This window comes from Hyperolius riggenbachi, chromosome 10 (genome assembly GCF_040937935.1).
Source record: "Hyperolius riggenbachi isolate aHypRig1 chromosome 10, aHypRig1.pri, whole genome shotgun sequence".
Taxonomy (NCBI): Eukaryota; Metazoa; Chordata; class Amphibia; order Anura; family Hyperoliidae; genus Hyperolius; species Hyperolius riggenbachi.
The window spans coordinates 270,685,235-270,707,961 of NC_090655.1; the positions used below are offsets into that span (position 1 = coordinate 270,685,235).

Below are 22,727 nucleotides of genomic sequence, written 5' to 3' on the forward strand. Positions count from 1 at the left end.
ACACAGCACTGAATAACACAGAACACTGTCAGCAAGCTATCTCTCTGTCCCTCAATCAGCAGCACAGCTCTCCCTACACTGACTGAAGGCACACAGCTACACAGCACTGAATACCACAGAACACTGTAAGAGAGCTATCTCTCTGTCCCTCAATCAGCAGCACAGCTCTCCCTACACTGACTCCAGACACACAGCTACAGAGCACTGAATAACACAGAACAGTGTCAGCAAGCTGTCTCTCTGTCCCTCAATCAGCAGCACAGCTCTCCCTACACTGACTCCAGTCACACAGCTACACAGCACTGAATAACACAGAACACTGTCAGCAAGCTGTCTCTCTGTCCCTCAATCAGCAGCACAGCTCTCCCCACACTGACTGAAGGCACACAGCTACACAGCACTGAATAACACAGAACACTGTCAGCAAGCTATCTCTATGTCCCTCAATCAGCAGCACAGCTCTCCCTACACTGACTCCAGACACACAGCTACAGAGCACTGAATAACACAGAACAGTGTCAGCAAGCTGTCTCTCTGTCCCTCAATCAGCAGCACAGCTCTCCCTACACTGACTCCAGTCACACAGCTACACAGCACTGAATAACACAGAACACTGTCAGCAAGCTGTCTCTCTGTCCCTCAATCAGCAGCACAGCTCTCCCCACACTGACTGAAGGCACACAGCTACACAGCACTGAATAACACAGAACACTGTCAGCAAGCTATCTCTCTGTCCCTCAATCAGCAGCACAGCTCCCCCTACACTGACTCCAGGCACACAGCTACATAGCCCTGAATAACACAGAACACTGTCAGCAAGCTGTCTCTCTGTCCCTCAATCAGCAGCACAGCTCTCCCTACACTGACTGAAGGCACAAAGCTACACAGCACTGAATAACACAGAACACTGTCAGCAAGCTATCTCTCTGTCCCTCAATCACCAGTACAGCTCTCCCTACACTGACTGAAGGCACACAGCTACAGAGCACTGAATAACACAGAACAGTGTCAGCAAGCTGTCTCTCTGTCCCTCAATCAGCAGCACAGCTCTCCCTACACTGACTCCAGGCACACAGCTACACAGCACTGAATAACACAGAACACTGTCAGCAAGCTATCTCTCTGTCCCTCAATCAGCAGCACAGCTCTCCCTACACTGACTGAAGGCACACAGCTACACAGCACTGAATAACACAAAGCAGTCTCTGCAAGCTGTCTCTCTGTCCCTCAATCAGCAGCATAGCTCTCCCTACACTGACTCCAGTCACACAGCTACACAGCACTGAATAACACAGAACACTGTCAGCAAGCTGTCTCTCTGTCCCTCAATCAGCAGCACAGCTCTCCCTACACTGACTCCAGGCACACAGCTACACAGCACTGGATTCCATAGAGAACATCTATCTCTATCTGTCCCTCAGCAGCACAGCTCTCCTTACACTGACTCCAGGCACACAGCTACATAGCACTGAATAACACAGAACACTGTCAGCAGGCTATCTCTCTATCCCTCAATTAGCAGCACAGCTCTCCCTACACTGACTCCAGGCACACAGCTACACAGCACTGAATAACACAGAACAGTGCCAGCAAGCTATCTCTATGTCCCTCAATCAGCAGCACAGCTCTCCCTACACTGACTCCAGTCACACAGCTACACAGCACTGAATAACACAGAACACTGTCAGCAAGCTGTCTCTCTGTCCCTCAATCAGCAGCACAGCTCTCCCCACACTGACTGAAGGCACACAGCTACACAGCACTGAATAACACAGAACACTGTCAGCAAGCCATCTCTATGTCCCTCAATCAGCAGCACAGCTCTCCCCACACTGACTGAAGGCACACAGCTACACAGCACTGAATAACACAGAACACTGTCAGCAAGCTATCTCTATGTCCCTCAATCAGCAGCACAGCTCTCCCTACACTGACTCCAGACACACAGCTACAGAGCACTGAATAACACAGAACAGTGTCAGCAAGCTGTCTCTCTGTCCCTCAATCAGCAGCACAGCTCTCCCTACACTGACTCCAGTCACACAGCTACACAGCACTGAATAACACAGAACACTGTCAGCAAGCTGTCTCTCTGTCCCTCAATCAGCAGCACAGCTCTCCCCACACTGACTGAAGGCACACAGCTACACAGCACTGAATAACACAGAACACTGTCAGCAAGCTATCTCTCTGTCCCTCAATCAGCAGCACAGCTCCCCCTACACTGACTCCAGGCACACAGCTACATAGCCCTGAATAACACAGAACACTGTCAGCAAGCTGTCTCTCTGTCCCTCAATCAGCAGCACAGCTCTCCCTACACTGACTGAAGGCACAAAGCTACACAGCACTGAATAACACAGAACACTGTCAGCAAGCTATCTCTCTGTCCCTCAATCACCAGTACAGCTCTCCCTACACTGACTGAAGGCACACAGCTACAGAGCACTGAATAACACAGAACAGTGTCAGCAAGCTGTCTCTCTGTCCCTCAATCAGCAGCACAGCTCTCCCTACACTGACTCCAGGCACACAGCTACACAGCACTGAATAACACAGAACACTGTCAGCAAGCTATCTCTCTGTCCCTCAATCAGCAGCACAGCTCTCCCTACACTGACTGAAGGCACACAGCTACACAGCACTGAATAACACAGAGCAGTCTCTGCAAGCTGTCTCTCTGTCCCTCAATCAGCAGCATAGCTCTCCCTACACTGACTCCAGTCACACAGCTACACAGCACTGAATAACACAGAACACTGTCAGCAAGCTGTCTCTCTGTCCCTCAATCAGCAGCACAGCTCTCCCTACACTGACTCCAGGCACACAGCTACACAGCACTGGATTCCATAGAGAACATCTATCTCTATCTGTCCCTCAGCAGCACAGCTCTCCTTACACTGACTCCAGGCACACAGCTACATAGCACTGAATAACACAGAACACTGTCAGCAGGCTATCTCTCTATCCCTCAATTAGCAGCACAGCTCTCCCTACACTGACTCCAGGCACACAGCTACACAGCACTGAATAACACAGAACAGTGCCAGCAAGCTATCTCTATGTCCCTCAATCAGCAGCACAGCTCTCCCTACACTGACTCCAGTCACACAGCTACACAGCACTGAATAACACAGAACACTGTCAGCAAGCTGTCTCTCTGTCCCTCAATCAGCAGCACAGCTCTCCCCACACTGACTGAAGGCACACAGCTACACAGCACTGAATAACACAGAACACTGTCAGCAAGCCATCTCTATGTCCCTCAATCAGCAGCACAGCTCCCCCTACACTGACTCCAGGCACACAGCTACACAGCCCTGAATAACACAGAACACTGTCAGCAAGCTGTCTCTCTGTCCCTCAATCAGCAGCACAGCTCTCCCTACACTGACTCCAGTCACACAGCTACACAGCACTGAATAACACAGAACACTGTCAGCAAGCTGTCTCTCTGTCCCTCAATCAGCAGCACAGCTCTCCCCACACTGACTGAAGGCACACAGCTACACAGCACTGAATAACACAGAATACTGTCAGCAAGCCATCTCTATGTCCCTCAATCAGCAGCACAGCTCCCCCTACACTGACTCCAGGCACACAGCTACACAGCCCTGAATAACACAGAACACTGTCAGCAAGCTGTCTCTCTGTCCCTCAATCAGCAGCACAGCTCTCCCTACACTGACTGAAGGCACACAGCTACACAGCACTGAATAACACAGAACACTGTCAGCAAGCTATCTCTCTGTCCCTCAATCAGCAGTACAGCTCTCCCTACACTGACTGAAGGCACACAGCCACAGAGCACTGAATAACACAGAACAGTGTCAGCAAGCTGTCTCTCTGTCCCTCAATCAGCAGCACAGCTCTCCCTACACTGACTCCAGGCACACAGCTACATAGCACTGAATAACACAGAACAGTGCCAGCAAGCTATCTCTCTGTCCCTCAATCAGCAGCACAGCTCTCCCTACACTGACTGAAGGCACACAGCTACACAGCACTGAATAACACAGAGCAGTGTCTGTAAGCTGTCTCTCTGTCCCTCAATCAGCAGCATAGCTCTCCCTACACTGACTCCAGGCACACAGCTACACAGCACTGAATAACACAGAACACTGTCAGCAAGCTGTCTCTCTGTCCCTCAATCAGCAGCTCAGCTCTCCCTACACTGACTCCAGGCACACAGTTACACAGCACTGAATAACACAGAACAGTGCCAGCAAGCTATCTCTCTGTCCCTCAATCAGCAGCACAGCTCTCCCTACACTGACTCCAGGCACACAGCTACACAGCACTGAATAACACAGAACACTGTCAGCAAGCTATCTCTCTGTCCCTCAATCAGCAGCACAGCTCTCCCTACACTGACTGAAGGCACACAGCTACACAGCACTGAATACCACAGAACACTGTAAGAGAGCTATCTCTCTGTCCCTCAATCAGCAGCACAGCTCTCCCTACACTGACTCCAGACACACAGCTACAGAGCACTGAATAACACAGAACAGTGTCAGCAAGCTGTCTCTCTGTCCCTCAATCAGCAGCACAGCTCTCCCTACACTGACTCCAGTCACACAGCTACACAGCACTGAATAACACAGAACACTGTCAGCAAGCTGTCTCTCTGTCCCTCAATCAGCAGCACAGCTCTCCCCACACTGACTGAAGGCACACAGCTACACAGCACTGAATAACACAGAACACTGTCAGCAAGCTATCTCTATGTCCCTCAATCAGCAGCACAGCTCTCCCTACACTGACTCCAGACACACAGCTACAGAGCACTGAATAACACAGAACAGTGTCAGCAAGCTGTATCTCTGTCCCTCAATCAGCAGCACAGCTCTCCCTACACTGACTCCAGTCACACAGCTACACAGCACTGAATAACACAGAACACTGTCAGCAAGCTGTCTCTCTGTCCCTCAATCAGCAGCACAGCTCTCCCCACACTGACTGAAGGCACACAGCTACACAGCACTGAATAACACAGAACACTGTCAGCAAGCTATCTCTCTGTCCCTCAATCAGCAGCACAGCTCCCCCTATACTGACTCCAGGCACACAGCTACATAGCCCTGAATAACACAGAACACTGTCAGCAAGCTGTCTCTCTGTCCCTCAATCAGCAGCACAGCTCTCCCTACACTGACTGAAGGCACAAAGCTACACAGCACTGAATAACACAGAACACTGTCAGCAAGCTATCTCTCTGTCCCTCAGTCACCAGTACAGCTCTCTCTACACTGACTGAAGGCACACAGCTACAGAGCACTGAATAACACAGAACAGTGTCAGCAAGCTGTCTCTCTGTCCCTCAATCAGCAGCACAGCTCTCCCTACACTGACTCCAGGCACACAGCTACACAGCACTGAATAACACAGAACACTGTCAGCAAGCTATCTCTCTGTCCCTCAATCAGCAGCACAGCTCTCCCTACACTGACTGAAGGCACACAGCTACACAGCACTGAATAACACAGAGCAGTGTCTGCAAGCTGTCTCTCTGTCCCTCAATCAGCAGCATAGCTCTCCCTACACTGACTCCAGTCACACAGCTACACAGCACTGAATAACACAGAACAGTGTCAGCAAGCTGTCTCTCTGTCCCTCAATCAGCAGCACAGCTCCCCCTACGCTGACTCCAGGCACACAGCTACACAGCACTGAATAACACAGAACAGTGCCAGCAAGCTATCTCTCTGTCCCTCAATCAGCAGCACAGCTCTCCCTACACTGACTGAAGGCACACAGCTACACAGCACTGAATAACACAGAACACTGTCAGCAAGCTATCTCTCTGTCCCTCAATCAGCAGCACAGCTCTCCCTACACTGACTGAAGGCACACAGCTACACAGCACTGAATACCACAGAACACTGTCAGCAAGCTATCTCTCTGTCCCTCAATCAGCAGCACAGCTCTCCCTACACTGACTCCAGACACACAGCTACAGAGCACTGAATAACACAGAACAGTGTCAGCAAGCTGTCTCTCTGTCCCTCAATCAGCAGTACAGCTCTTCCTACACTGACTCCAGTCACACAGCTACACAGCACTGAATAACACAGAACACTGTCAGCAAGCTGTCTCTCTGTCCCTCAATCAGCAGCACAGCTCTCCCCACACTGACTGAAGGCACACAGCTACACAGCACTGAATAACACAGAACACTGTCAGCAAGCTATCTCTCTGTCCCTCAATCAGCAGCACAGCTCTCCCTACACTGACTGAAGGCACACAGCTACACAGCACTGAATAACACAGAACACTGTCAGCAAGCTATCTCTCTGTCCCTCAATCAGCAGCACAGCTCTCCCTACACTGACTCCGGGCACACAGCTACATAGCACTGAATAACACAGAACACTGTCTGCAAGCTATCTCTCTGTCCCTCAATCAGCAGCACAGCTCTCCCTACGCTGACTCCAGGCACACAGCTACACAGCACTGAATAACACAGAACAGTGTCAGCAAGCTGTCTCTCTGTCCCTCAATCAGCAGCACAGCTCCCCCTACACTGACTCCAGACACACAGCTACACAGCACTGGATTATATAGAAAACACCTATCTCTATCTGTCGATCAGTCACAAGCATAGCTCTCCCTACACTGACTCCAGACACACAGCTACACAGCACTGGATTATATAGAAAACACCCATCTCTATCTGTCCCTCAGTCACAAGCATAGCTCTCCCTACACTGACTCCAGACACACAGCTACACAGCACTGAATAACACAGAACACTGTCAGCAAGCTGTCTCTCTGTCCCTCAATCAGCAGCACAGCTCCCCCTACACTGACTCCAGACACACAGCTACACAGCACTGGATTATATAGAAAACACCTATCTCTATCTGTCCCTCAGTCACAAGCATAGCTCTCCCTACACTGACTCCAGACACACAGCTACACAGCACTGAATAACACAGAACACTGTCAGCAAGCTGTCTCTCTGTCCCTCAATCAGCAGCACAGCTCTCCCTACACTGACTCCAGACACACAGCACTGAATAACACAGAACAGTGTCAGCAAGCTATCTCTCTGTCCCTCAATCAGCAGCACAGCTCTCCCTACACTGACTCCAGAGACACAGCTACACAGCCCTGAATAACACAGAACACTGTCAGCAAGCTATCTCTCTGTCCCTCAATCAGCAGCACAGCTCTACCCACACTGACTCCAGGTACACAGCTACATAGCACTGAATAACACAGAACACTGTCAGCAAGCTGTCTCTCTGTCCCTCAATCAGCAGCACAGCTCTCCCTACACTGACTCTAGACACACAGCTACACAGCACTGAATAACACAGAACAGCGTCAGCAAGCTATCTCTCTGTCCCTCAATTAGCAGCATAGCTCCCCCTACACTGACTCCAGGCACACAGCTACAGAGCACTGAATAACACAGAACATTGTCAGCAAGCTGTCTCTCTCTGTCCCTCAATCAGCAGCACGGCTCTCCCTACACTGACTCCAGGCACACAGATTCACAGCACTGGATTCCATAGAGAACATCTATCTCTATCTGTCCCTCAGCAGCACAGCTCTCCCTACACTGACTCCAGGCACACAGCTACATAGCACTGAATAACACAGAACACTGTCAGCAGGCTATCTCTCTATCCCTCAATCAGCAGCACAGCTCTCCCTACACTGACTCCAGGCACACAGCTACACAGCACTGAACAACACAGAACACTGTCAGCAAGCTATCTCTCTGTCCCTCAATCAGCAGCACTGCTCTCCCTACACTGACTCCAGGCACACAGCTACACAGCACTGAATAACACAGACCACTGTCAGCAAGCTGTCTCTCTGTCCCTCAATCAGCAGCACAGCTCTCCCTACACTGACTGAAGGCACACAGCTACACAGCACTGAATAACACAGAACAGTGTCAGCAAGCTGTCTCTCTGTCCCTCAATCAGCAGCACAGCTCTCCCTACACTGACTCCAGGCACACAGCTACACAGCACTGAATAACACAGAACACTGTCAGCAAGCTATCTCTCTGTCCCTCAATCAGCAGCACAGCTCTCCCTACACTGACTGAAGGCACACAGCTACACAGCACTGAATAACACAGAGCAGTGTCTGCAAGCTGTCTCTCTGTCCCTCAATCAGCAGCATAGCTCTCCCTACACTGACTCCAGTCACACAGCTACACAGCACTGAATAACACAGAACACTGTCAGCAAGCTGTCTCTCTGTCCCTCAATCAGCAGCACAGCTCTCCCTACACTGACTCCAGGCACACAGCTACACAGCACTGAATAACACAGAACAGTGCCAGCAAGCTATCTCTCTGTCCCTCAATCAGCAGCACAGCTCTCCCTACACTGACTGAAGGCACACAGCTACACAGCACTGAATAACACAGAACACTGTCAGTAAGCTATCTCTCTGTCCCTCAATCAGCAGCACAGCTCTCCCTACACTGACTCCAGACACACAGCTACAGAGCACTGAATAACACAGAACAGTGTCAGCAAGCTGTCTCTCTGTCCCTCAATCAGCAGTACAGCTCTCCCTACACTGACTCCAGTCACACAGCTACACAGCACTGAATAACACAGAACACTGTCAGCAAGCTGTCTCTCTGTCCCTCAATCAGCAGCACAGCTCTCCCCACACTGACTGAAGGCACACAGCTACACAGCACTGAATAACACAGAACACTGTCAGCAAGCTATCTCTATGTCCCTCAATCAGCAGCACAGCTCCCCCTACACTGACTCCAGGCACACAGCTACACAGCCCTGAATAACACAGAACACTGTCAGCAAGCTGTCTCTCTGTCCCTCAATCAGCAGCACAGCTCTCCCTACACTGACTCCAGGCACACAGCTACACAGCACTGAATAACACAGAACAGTGTCAGCAAGCTATCTCTCTGTCCCTCAATCAGCAGCACAGCTCTCCCTACACTGACTCCAGGCACACAGCTACACAGCACTGAATAACACAGAACAGTGTCAGCAAGCTATCTCTCTGTCCCTCAATCAGCAGCACAGCTCTCCCTACACTGACTCCAGGCACACAGCTACACAGCACTGAATAACACAGAACACTGTCAGCAAGCTATCTCTCTGTCCCTCAATCAGCAGCACAGCTCTCCCTACACTGACTCCGGGCGCACAGCTACATAGCACTGAATAACACAGAACACTGTCTGCAAGCTATCTCTCTGTCCCTCAATCAGCAGCACAGCTCCCCCTACACTGACTCCAGGCACACAGCTACACAGCACTGAATAACACAGAACACTGTCAGCAAGCTGTCTCTCTGTCCCTCAATCAGCAGCACAGCTCCCCCTACACTGACTCCAGACACACAGCTACACAGCACTGGATTATATAGAAAACACCTATCTCTATCTGTCGATCAGTCACAAGCATAGCTCTCCCTACACTGACTCCAGACACACAGCTACACAGCACTGGATTATATAGAAAACACCTATCTCTATCTGTCCCTCAGTCACAAGCATAGCTCTCCCTACACTGACTCCAGACACACAGCACTGAATAACACAGAACACTGTCAGCAAGCTGTCTCTCTGTCCCTCAATCAGCAGCACAGCTCTCCCTACACTGACTCCAGGCACACAGCTACACAGCACTGAATAACACAGAACAGTGTCAGCAAGCTATCTCTCTGTCCCTCAATCAGCAGCACAGCTCTCCCTACACTGACTCCAGACACACAGCTACACAGCCCTGAATAACACAGAACACTGTCAGCAAGCTATCTCTCTGTCCCTCAATCAGCAGCACAGCTCTCCCCACACTGACTCCAGGTACACAGCTACATAGCACTGAATAACACAGAACACTGTCAGCAAGCTGTCTCTCTGTCCCTCAATCAGCAGCACAGCTCTCCCTACACTGACTCTAGACACACAGCTACACAGCACTGAATAACACAGAACAGCGTCAGCAAGCTATCTCTCTGTCCCTCAATTAGCAGCATAGCTCCCCCTACACTGACTCCAGGCACACAGCTACAGAGCACTGAATAACACAGAACACTGTCAGCAAGCTGTCTCTCTCTGTCCCTCAATCAGCAGCACAGCTCTCCCTACACTGACTCCAGGCACACAGCTACACAGCACTGGATTCCATAGAGAACATCTATCTCTATCTGTCCCTCAGCAGCACAGCTCTCCCTACACTGACTCCAGGCACACAGCTACATAGCACTGAATAACACAGAACACTGTCAGCAGGCTATCTCTCTATCCCTCAATCAGCAGCACAGCTCTCCCTACACTGACTCCAGGCACACAGCTACACAGCACTGAATAACACAGAACACTGTCAGCAAGCTATCTCTCTGTCCCTCAATCAGCAGCACTGCTCTCCCTACACTGACTCCAGGCACACAGCTACACAGCACTGAATAACACAGAACAGTGTCAGCAAGCTATCTCTCTATCCCTCAATCAGCAGCACAGCTCTCCCTACACTGACCCCAGGCACGCAGCTACACAGCACTGAATAACACAGAACACTGTCAGCAAACTATCTCTCTGTCCCTCAATCAGCAGCACAGCTCTCCCTACACTGACTCCAGGCACACAGCTACACAGCACTGAATAACACAGAACACTGTCAGCAAGCTCTCTCTCTCTGTCCCTCAATCAGCAGCACAGCTCACCCTACACTGACTCCAGTCTGACTGTAAAACAGCTGCCAGGTTTGTTTCTTTTACTGGCGTATTTGGCCCATATGGTAAAATGCTTAAAGGACATCCGAGGTGAAAATAAACTGATGAGAAAAACAATTGTATCTATCCTCAGTCTCCTAAAATGACATTTAGGTATCCCACAGTTGTATTTTATATTTAAATCTAGTTTTTAAGTTTTTACTGTTTCATTGTCTCTGCTCAATGACATCTTCATTGAAGTATGCCAGAGCTCAAATCTATGAATTATTGATCCTTTTTATCTCTTTCCTGCTCTCAGAAGCCATTTACTGACAGGAAAGTGTTTTATGGCTGTAATTACTTATCAGTGATGGTTAGGCTATAGTCTGACCCAGTGCCGACCCGGGCAGAAACTCTCACTTAATAACAAACAACTTCAGAATATTGTACTAGGGGAAAGACATATGATATATACAGTGTTTCCCCGAAAATTAGACACTGTCTTATATTAATTTTCTTTCCAAAATACGTGCTAGGGCTTATTTTCAGGGAGGTGTTATATTTTGCGGGGGTAGCCAGATCCCCCCTTTAGTACTTAGCGAGATTCCCCCTGTATATATGGCCCGATTCCCCCTGTGTATATAGGCAGATTCCGCCAAGTGTATATAGGCAGATTCCCCCCAATTGTATATAGGCAGATTCCCACCCCCCTGTGTATATAGGCAGATTCCGCCAAGTGTATATAGGCAGATTCCCACCCCCCTGTGTATATAGGCAGATTCCCCACCTGTGTATATAGGCAGATTCCCCCCAATTGTATATAGGCAGATTCCCACCCCCCTGTGTATATAGGCAGATTCCCCCCCTGTGTATATAGGCAGATTCCCCCCCTGTGTATATAGGCAGATTCCCCCCCTGTGTATATAGGCAGATTCCCCCCCTGTGTATATAGGCAGATTGCCCCCCTGTGTATATAGGCAGATTCCCCCCCTGTGTATATAGGCAGATTCCCCCCCTGTGTATATAGGCAGATTCCCCACCCGTGTATATAGGCAGATTCCCCCCCCCCCCCTGTGTATATAGGCAGATTCCCCCCCTGTGTATATAGGCAGATTCCCCCCCCCCCGTGTATATAGGCAGATTCCCCCCCCCTGTGTATATAGGCAGATTCCCCCCCCCCCCTGTGTATATAGGCAGATTTCCCCCCCCTCCTGCGCATATAGGCAGATTAACCCCCCCCCGTGTATATAGGCAGATTCCCCACCTGTGTATATAGGCAGATCCCCCCCCCCCCCGTGTATATAGGCAGATTCCCACCCCCCTGTGTATATAGGCAGATTCCGCCAAGTGTATATAGGCAGATTCCCACCCCCCTGTGTATATAGGCAGATTCCCCACCTGTGTATATAGGCAGATTCCCATCAATTGTATATAGGCAGATTCCCACCCCCCTGTGTATATAGGCAGATTCCCCCCCTGTGCATATAGGCAGATTCCCCCCCTGTGTATATAGGCAGATTCCCCCCCTGTGTATATAGGCAGATTCCCCCCCTGTGTATATAGGCAGATTCCCCCCCTGTGTATATAGGCAGATTCCCCACCCGTGTATATAGGCAGATTCCCCCCCCCCCTGTGTATATAGGCAGATTCCCCCCCTGTGTATATAGGCAGATTCCCCCCCCCCCCCCGTGTATATAGGCAGATTCCCCCCCCCCTGTGTATATAGGCAGATTCCCCCCCCCCTGTGTATATAGGCAGATTTCCCCCCCTCCTGCGCATATAGGCAGATTAACCCCCCCCCCCCCCCCCCGTGTATATAGGCAGATTCCCCACCTGTGTATATAGGCAGATCCCCCCCCCCCCGTGTATATAGGCAGATTCCCCCCCCTCCTGTGTATATAGGCAGACCCCCCCCCCCGTGTATATAGGCAGATCCCCCCCCCCCCCGTGTATATAGGCAGATCCCCCCCACCTCCTGTGTATATAGGCAGACCCCCCCCCCCCGTGTATATAGGCAGATCCCCCCCCCCTCCTGTGTATATAGGCAGACCCCCCCCCCGTGTATATAGGCAGACCAAACCCCCCCCCCCCCCCCCGTGTATATAGGCAGATCCCCCCCCCCCATGTATATAGGCAGACTCCCCCCCCCCCCCCCCGTGTATATAGGGAGATTCCCCACCTGTGTATATAGGCAGATCCCCCCCCCCCCCGTGTATATAGGCAGATCCCCCCCACCTCCTGTGTATATAGGCAGACCCCCCCCCCCCCGTGTATATAGGCAGATCCCCCCCCCCTCCTGTGTATATAGGCAGACCCCCCCCCCGTGTATATAGGCAGACCAAACCCCCCCCCCCCCCGTGTATATAGGCAGATTCCCCCCCCCCCCGTGTATATAGGCAGACCAAACCCCCCCCGTGTATATAGGCAGATTCCCCCCCCTGTGTATATAGGCAGATTTCCCCCCCTCCCCCCCTCCTGCGCATATAGGCAGATTAACCCCCCCCCCCCCCGTGTATATAGGCAGATTCCCCACCTGTGTATATAGGCAGATCCCCCCCCCCCCCCCCGTGTATATAGGCAGATTCCCCCCCCTCCTGTGTATATAGGCAGACCCCCCCCCCTGTGTATATAGGCAGATCCCCCCCACCTCCTGTGTATATAGGCAGACCCCCCCCCCCGTGTATATAGGCAGATCCCCCCCCCCCCCGTGTATATAGGCAGATTCCCCCCCCTCCTGTGTATATAGGCAGACCCCCCCCGTGTATATAGGCAGATCCCCCCCCCCTCCTGTGTATATAGGCAGACCCCCCCCCCCCCCCCGTGTATATAGGCAGACCAAACCCCCCCCCCCCGTGTATATAGGCAGATTCTCCCCCCCTCGCCCGCCCACTCGCTTTACCTCTTTTGTGCTGGCTCCTTGTCCCCCTCAAGAACTGGATCCCCGTGCGGTTTATGCCAGGCATAATGCAAACTGCAGATCAGCGGCGAAGGCAGCTAATGTAGTCCAGTAAGCGCTGCCATATACAGGAAGTGATCTGTGTTTACTTCCTGTACAGGGCGGCGCTGTTACTGGGCTATAGGAGCTGACATCACCGCTGATCTGCGGTTTGAATGATGCCCGGCAGTAATCGCAGGGGGATCCGACTTTTGAAAAGGAGGGGGACAGGAGCCGGCACAGAGGAGATAAAGCGGGCGGGCGGCGAGCGGGGGTGGTTGGGGGGCATGTGGAGCAGGACCCTAGCGCCCATTCTGACTAGGGCTTATTTTAGGAGGATGCCTTATATTTCAAGTATACTCGAAATATAGGCTAGCGCTTACTTTAGGAGGATGTCTTAAATTTGGGGAAATACGGTAGGGTTCTAAGGACAGCCCTGTGCAGTACAGAGTAGGCCTGAAAGATAAATCGAATTTAAACCGAAATCGCAATCACCAAGATCACAATTTCGGAATCGGCAAAGTGGCAATTATCGCAATCAGGTAATTTCCACGTAGAGGAAGTTTGAAGTGGCTTCAAATCTCCCCAAAGTCCCGGCGTGTGCAGCCCGCAGCATTGCACATACCTTCTGTACGAGTCCAACACTGTCCGTCCTCTATCGCCATCTGCTGGCCCTTGTGCTTGGCAAAACTCTGGGTTCCTGTATGTCACATGACATACAGGAATTATTCCGTGCATTGGAGCCTGCAGGAGGCGAAGTGGATAGACTGGCATCGCTGGACTCGTGTTGGAAGCTATGTCCAGAACTGATGCAGCTTGGGGGACAGAGGAGGCATAGAGAAACACAGAGGGGGCACAGAGAGAGTGACAGAGGGGGCACAGAGAGAGACACAGAGAGAGACAGAGCGGGCACAGAGACACAAAGGGGGCAAGAGAGACACCCACAGGAGGCATAAAGAGGCAAAGGGGACACAAAGAGAGACGGGGATAGAGGGGGAACAAAGCTTGATTTGAAGAAAATCGTGAATCGAAAGCAAAATTTCAGACAGAAATCGCTCAATTAAATTTTTTCCTAAAATCGTTCAGGCCTAGTACAGAGATAAAAATGTTTGCTCGAGTAGCAACAGGCAATATATCAATATTAAGGTAAAAACCTCCCCAACTGGGTTATGTGGGGGGTACTGGTGTGCTGGGGTCCTTGCTGATCCCCCACCTCCCCGTGTATACGTATCAGGGAGGGGTGTAGCTATCCAGCACACAGGTGGGACAAGGAGAGCGGAATACAACTGGGTGAGTAGAGAAGTCCGAGGGGCAGAGCTATCAACCACCTCAGCTCCTGTGCAATACTACTCACAGCAGCTGCTCAATCAACATACTGGGAAACACATACATAGGGCTTGATTCACAAAGCGGTGCAAAGTGTTTGCACGCCTGTGAAAAGCCCTTTATCACGCCTAAACTCAGTTTAGGCGTGATAAGAAGAAACTCGCGCGATCTCCCGCGCGCAAAGTTTTGCGCGCGTAGCGCACCGCGCTGCGCGCGCAGTGTACCGTGCTTCGCGCGCAGCGTCCATTGCGGAGCTTCGCGCAAATAGCAGCACAAATCGGTGATAACTCAGCTTTGCACGGTTTATCACGCCTAAAGTCTTTTAGGCGTGATAACTGAGTTATCACCGCTTTGTGAATCAAGCCCATAGGGTGCAAATATATACAGTATGCGTTTCCCAGTATGTTGATTGAGCAGCTGCTGTGAGTAGTATTGCACAGGAGCTGAGGTGGTTGATAGCTCTTCCCCTCGGACTTCTCTACTCACCCAGTTGTATTCCGCTCTCCTCGTCCCACCTGTGTGCTGGATAGCTACACCCCTCCCTGATACGTATACACGGGGAGGTGGGGGATCAGCAAGGACCCCAGCACACCAGTATGGCTCACACCAGTACCCCCCACATAACCCGGTTGGGGAGGTTTTTACTTTAATATTGATATATTGCCTGTTGCTACTCGAGCAAACATTTGTATCTCTGTACTGCACAAGGCTGTCCTTAGAAACCGTCACTTGCATTCCTGATGTTTAACTTTTTCAGGCAGAGAAAGAAAAAAAAAAGAAAAAGGAACACAGCATAGTTATTTGTGTGCTAGGCACTGTACATACCCATGTCTATCTCATCATGTCACATGTCACCTCGGTTGTCCTTTAATCATCCAGAAGCAGGAAAAAGGGGCGCAGAAGCCCTTTCAGAAAACAGCACCGTGAATTTATCGGGCACGAAAATGTTACATTCGTGCCGTTAATCAGGCGCCTCGGGGAACCAATATGTACATTCCATGCCGCATATCGCAATCGCGGCTCTGTGGCAAAGGGGGGGGGGGGTTTACAGTTTAAGGTGAATTTAGGGTTAGGCGACACAATGGGTATGCTGGGAATACACGGCTCGATTATGCCGCTGGATCGATTCCCGCTCGTCCCCGCGGGCGCTGCTCTTATCTTCTGCTCGTTTTTCTTATCTTTTTCCATTGTTCCGCCCGCGGTATCGAGCGCGGAATCGATACGCCGGGTGATCGGACGTGTCGGAATTTATCAATCGAGCAATCTAATGGCTCGATTTAGCGGTACACACGTACCGTGCATTCCCAGCATTAGGGTTAGGCACCACCGGGCGAGGGTCTCGGGCACCACCAGGGGAGGTTTCTGTATGAGAGTAGGGTTCATTTTAGCCATAGTAAAATATCGCTAAATATTACAGTACAGTAAATATTACTGATATTTTACTATCTACTACATAACAGCAATACAGATACACATTTATTCTACATTTACTGCTGATTACTCACCTGTTCTGCCCTCTGTAACACTGTCCTCCTCTTTACTTGTCCTCATAATGTCACCCTCCTCCATAGACTGCTGATCACTCCTCGCATACATCTCTTCTTCTTCCTCTTGACTTGTCCCCATCATGCCACCCTCTTCCACAGACTTCTGATCACTCCTCACATATGTCTCTTCTTCTTCCTCTTGACTTGTCCCCATCATGCCACCCTCTTCCACAGACTTCTTATCACTCCTCACATATGTCTCTTCTTCTTCCTCTTTATTTGCCCCCATCATGTCACCCTCCTCCATAGACTGCTGATCACTCCTCAGATATGTCTCTTCTTCTTCCTCTTGACTTGTCCCCATCATGCCACCCTCTTCCACAGACTTCTGATCACTCCTCACATATGTCTCTTCTTCTTCCTCTTTATTTGCCCCCATCATGTCACCCTCCTCCATAGACTGCTGATCACTCCTCACATACGTCTCTTCTTCCTCTTTACTTGTCCTCATCATGTCACCCTCTTCCATAGACTGCTGATCACTCCTCACATATGTCTCTTCTTCTTCCTCTTTAATTGTCCTCATCATGTCACCCTCCTCCACAGACTGCTGATCACTCCTCACATATGTCTCTTCTTCCTCTTTACTTGTCCCCATCATGTCACTTTCCTCCATAGACTGCTGATTACTGTTCACATACGTCTCTTCTTTTTCCTCTTTAATTGTCCCCAGCATGTCACCCTCCTCCACAGACTGCTGATCACTCCTCACATGCATCTCTTCTTCTTCCTCTTCAATTGTCTTCATCATGTCACCCTCCTCCATAGACTGCTGATCACTCCTCACATATGTCTCTTCTTCCTCTTTAATTGTCCTCATCATGTCACTCTTCTCTATAGATTGTTGATCACTTCTCACATATGTCTCTTTTTCTTCCTCTTTAACCACAGCACTTCCATGTATAAGTTCTCCACCCTAATAAAGTGAGAGATAATTTAAAATGTGAACACAGATAACAGCATATGCAGGAAGAAACAATGTCACACACCAGAAGTCTCTGGGGACCCTCAGCCCCACCTACCTGATAATCATGAAAGATGGTGTGATTTTCTTGTGGACAATCCTGGGAATATAGAGGACCTGTACATCTCTCTGGTGGGTTTCTGTTACTGGATACATCTGTAGGAAACACACACTGACTGAATAAATTGGCCTTGATTCACAAAGCCATGCTAATACATAGCAGGACCGTGCTATGCATTTAGCACACAATGTGATGCGTGTGAAGGTTTCCGCGCGGAAAGATTTACGTCCGTGCGATCACAAGGGATGTTACACGGTAGTGCGCGCATTGCCGCATGACAACCCTCCTGATCGCGCGGACGTAAATCTTTCCACGCGGAAACCTTCACGCGCATCACATTGCGTGCTAAATGCATAGCACGGTCCAGCTATGTATTAGCGCGGCTTTGTGAATCAAGGCCATTGTTTCTATGTGTATCAGATAATGGGGGGATGTAGGTGACCCTCCATATGGCTCTCTCCTTTACAAGAAATGAAAGTCTTCTCTTACCCAGGGATGTGAGGGGCGGCTGATTCTCCATCATGGCTTCCTTGTAGAGGTCCCTGTGTCCTTCTATATACTGCCACTCCTCCATGGAGAAATAGACGGTGATATCCTGACACCTCATAGCAACCTGACACACACAACGATACAGTCACTACCCAGACACACCCCTTGCTGTTACTGGATGATATCTCATAATTTCCAGCACTGCTCACCTCTCCTGTCAGTAGCTTCATCATTGTCCTGGTAACTTCTAGAATCTTCTGCTTGTTGTGTCCCTCAGATATCAGGAAGTGAGGTGGGGGCACCGTGATGATCACATGATCACCAGACTTCACTGGAGGAAAATTCTGTATAGAAAGATCAACAGTAAGGTTACATGCCCTCCCAGAATCCTACTCACCGTTCCAGTAAGTTAAGTGCAGGGACGGTACAAGGTTATCTAGCACTAGAGGCAGAGATTCGAATTGGCCCATTCCACCACCAAATGCAACCCCACAGTATAGGTAGCATATGTGCCCCTTATAAGTAGCCAGATGTGTTTCCAAGCATTAGGTAACGCACTCCCGTGTTTAGATAGCCAAATGTGCCCCCAGTATTAGGCAAATCTAGTGATGAAAATAATAAGAGACACCGCTAGAGGGAAACAGCAATGTCATAGGCTAGCAGCACTTTCTCTGAGTTCCTGGTGCAGTGAGGAGCAGAAATAAAAGCTTCACTCAAGACTCTGGGGCTGGGGGGGATTGGAGAGGACAAAGGTGCATCCTCAGGGCTGTGTGCTTAGAGGCTAATAAAGTCCCTGCCTGTCTTTACCCGGACCTAGCTGTGTGTTTTATTGCTAGAGATAGGAATGACATCACGTGACCTCCCAGAATCCTCCTCACCTCTCCGGTCAGCAGGTAGATGATCTCCAGGGTGAGGTTGAATATCCTCTCGGTCATGTGACTCTGGTCCTCATCCATCCTCAGTGATGTGGTCATGTGATCTGTACAGGATGCTGCTGTCTTTTGATAGATAAATGGGTGTATTATCTAGGCTGTACAGTTGTCAACAGTGAAACTATCGGTACAAGATTCCCCCTACCCCCCAGCACTCCCCATTGCTGTCACTTGTGGGTGGTAGGGCCATGCAGAGTATTGCAGGAAAGCACAATAAGCTGGTTTATAGCTACCTGAGCATTATACTCACAGCATGCTGCAGTCCTGTCCTACCTCTGCCTCCTCTCCAGCTGGCCATCTCTCCTCACATCCCCCCTCCCACTGTTACCATTCCTGTGCTGTTACAGCAGTGCTGGTAGTGGTAGATGGATGAGGATATGAGGAGAGGCAGAGACTGAGGTTAATGGGAGCAGAGGACTGGAGCACACTGTGAAGGCTAGCTATAAACCAATGTAAATCCTCCTTGTTACTACTCTGCATGGAGGTGGGGTAAGTAATGGAATGTGGACATGGTTATACAGGGGGGAAAATGGCATTACTGGGGTGGGGGACATTGCATATTGGAGGATGATGGCAATGCTGGGGGGCAACTCAGGGTGAACATGGCTATACTGGGAAAGAAATGGCATTACTGGGGTGTGGGACATTACTTACTGAGGGATAATGGCAATGCTGTGGGGCACAGGGGAAGGCATGGCTATACTGCGAAAGAAATGGAATTACCGGGGTGGGGGACATTACATACTGGAGAATAATGGCAATGCTGGGGGACACAGGAGGGACATGGCTATACTGGGGAAAAAATGGAATTACTGGGGTAGGGGACATTACATACTGGGGGATAATGGCAATGCTGAGGGACATGGCTATACTGGGGAAGAAATGGAATTACTGGGGTGGGGGACATTACATACTGGGAGATAATGGCAATGCTGGGGGACACAGGAGGGACATGGCTATACTGGGGAAGAAATGGAATTACTGGGGTGGGGGACATTACATACTGGAGAATAATGGCAATGCTGGGGGACACAGGAGGGACATGGCTATACTGGGGAAGAAATGGAATTACTGGGGTGGGGGACATTACATACTGGGGGATAATGGCAATGCTGGGGGACACAGGAGGGACATGGCTATACTGGGGAAGAAATGGAATTACTGGGGTGGGGGACATTACATACTGGGGGATAATGGCAATGCTGGGGGACACAGGAGGGACATGGCTATACTGGGGAAGAAATGGAATTACTGGGGTGGGGGACATTACATACTGGGGGATAATGGCAATACAGGGGGACATGGATATACTTGGAAGTAAATGCCATTATTGGGGGGGGGGGGGGGGGGGCAGGGACATGACATACCAGAGGATAATGGCAATACTGGGGGAGGCATGACTATACTTGGACAGATTGGCTTTGCTCTGTTATGTGACTGGTCTGAATTGTGACGTGTAAAGTAAGATGCCAACCAAAATATATAGCAGATGTAGGGCAGACAACTAGAAAACTGGCTAACAAGTCACAGCAGTTATATAAAAGTCTCTTGCACGGTAATAACTTCAAGGGGGATGATCAGGATAGTGTCAGGTGTACTATGACCTCCTCTGTAACAAAGTATGGCCACCCCGACCTCAATATCCTAAATATATCATTTAAAAACACACACACACAATCACCTCTTCCAACAATGTCTCCTCTCCTCGTCCTGCTATGTTTCATCACTTCCTGTGCTACATCACTTCCTTTTTTTTTTTTTTTTTTTTCTTCTTCTGTGCGTTCCACCTAGGAGAAGTGAGATTGCCATCTTGTGGTGAATTGGCTAACTGCAGACTGTTTGTGGAATCACCTGCACTCAACCATAAGGCAGCCATCAGAAGCAAGAACATGAAATCAAATAGTTTAAAAAGAGGAGGAAGAGATGAAATCACCTTCTCTCACAGAAAACCCTGAAGAATTAGATAAATAATACATTTTTAAATATGTTGGTGTAGGAGATAGTGCTTTCGCCCCGCAGTGCTGGCAGGGCCGGATTTGTACTTTCCAGTGCCCTAGGCCTGCTGTCATCTACCGCCCCCCCCCCCCACCCCCCACCACCACCACTGCCACCACTAAAAAACATTCTGTTCAACACTCTGACTAGCGATCACTGGTTTGAATGGGCTAATTTCAGTTGTGCTGCTCTGCCTCCCATTCAGCCAAGAATCAGAGGATGCTCTGTCTGCTCAATAATTCCTGCAATTTGCGCTCCTGCCTGAATGTGCACAGCAGCCAATAGTGTTCTGGGCATGCATACTTGAGAAATGACGCTGATGTATGTACTTGTCAAGAATGCATAACACTACACTGGCGTTGGTTGCTGTGCACATCTGGGCAGGAGCAGAAAACTTGCGCAAGTCGCAAGTGGCCAGAGCATGCGCTGCTTCTTTGTCCTCTGTGCGACTCTCTGCAGTCAGAGCCACAAACAGGGGGAAGGGCAGCTCAATGGAGAGAAGCCCATTCAAAACAGAGAACAGGTATGTAGCAACATACTCTCAATACCCACTTTGGATGTTTGGTTGTAATTAGAGGGGACCTGAACTCAGAACTGCCTCTCTGCTTCAAAAGATACAAAAAAAACCTTTAAAAAAAACCAAAACATTTCTTTGTTACAGCTGATACAAAATCCTGCAATAAATCGGCAGTGTCTACTTCCTGCTTTCATGGAAGCAGACATATTGTTAACATTCTGTGCTTTCTTTTTTTTTTCAATTTAACGTTTTATTGAAACATTTTGTAAGAATGTACAGAAATAACAACATTAGCAGAATGCGGTATTTTTCCATATGCGATATGGAGAATGACTGAAATACATAGAGGTCAAAGCAGGAAGAAATGGCTTTGCTATTTCAAACATAACAGTATGGTTATAGGGGGGTATATTTTGGTGTGTAGGTAGCCATTTATCTGGGCGGTTGTTTCAAGCCTTCTTCCCCAGATGACCTTATTGGTAGTGCTTCTCTGTGAGTGAGCATACTCTATTTGTTTATAATAGATGGGATCTCATCATATGGTCTGGGAATTATTTACTCTGCACTGTCGACAGGGCGTACCATCATATGTCGGGTAGCGCAGATTTGGAATGATATTCAGTTAGGGTTGTTTGATTGATAGACCTGGAAATATAGTTATTGGGTTGTAGGAACACATCAACAGAGCCAGGAGGGCAGGTGTTCCCAAGTAAGGTGGAGTGCATGAGGTTATCCCTTGTTTGTATATCTGATACAGCTCAGCACATAACCTAGTTTAGTAATCTTAAACATTAACGAGAGCAAAGGTAAACAATAGATAAAGATAAAGAAAAAAAAAAGAAAAACAGAAAAAGAGAGAGGAGAACAATCTCTACCGCTGATAAAACCATGTATCGAAAAGATAAGAGTGGCATAATCCTGAAATACCTAGGTATTGGCTAGAGGATATGGGTCTCGGCTTATCCATTCACGAGAAATTCAACACCAGTTGAGGGGAGGGGGGTGGGGTAGGTTAATTTGGAACTAGTTGGTTGTTATGGAGATGGGATTCCATTTCTTGTAAATATTCCAGGTTCATTTTGAGTTTTAAATCATTTGGAAGATCACTAGTACCCCAGTTACTGACTATTGCCTGGCGAGTTATAAGTAAGATCTGAGATATTTTGCCTCTGTGTTGAGTTGGGAATTGGCTGATTCCAATGTGCAGTATCGCCATTTGGGGTTTAAGATCTATTTGGAGTGTGGTTGTTTCTTGTATTAATTGTAAGGCAAGATTCCATAAGGGTTGGACTCGGGGGC

General features: G+C 49.5%; 1 protein-coding gene across 1 annotated transcript in view; it reads right to left on the reverse strand.

Moving 5' to 3' along the window:
* LOC137535391 (oocyte zinc finger protein XlCOF7.1-like) overlaps positions 1-20,650 on the reverse strand; it is a 47,683-nt gene extending 27,033 nt beyond the window's left edge. Inside the window, exons 1-6 of the mRNA XM_068257220.1 lie at positions 20,598-20,650; positions 18,863-18,982; positions 18,194-18,328; positions 17,985-18,108; positions 17,493-17,590; positions 16,429-17,386 (exon numbers count right to left, since the gene is read on the reverse strand). Coding sequence (XP_068113321.1) covers positions 16,429-17,386; positions 17,493-17,590; positions 17,985-18,108; positions 18,194-18,328; positions 18,863-18,958 — 1,411 coding nt within the window. The 5' untranslated portion in view covers positions 18,959-18,982; positions 20,598-20,650. The remainder of the gene's footprint in view (positions 1-16,428; positions 17,387-17,492; positions 17,591-17,984; positions 18,109-18,193; positions 18,329-18,862; positions 18,983-20,597) is intronic.
* Positions 20,651-22,727: the final 2,077 nt, after the last annotated feature.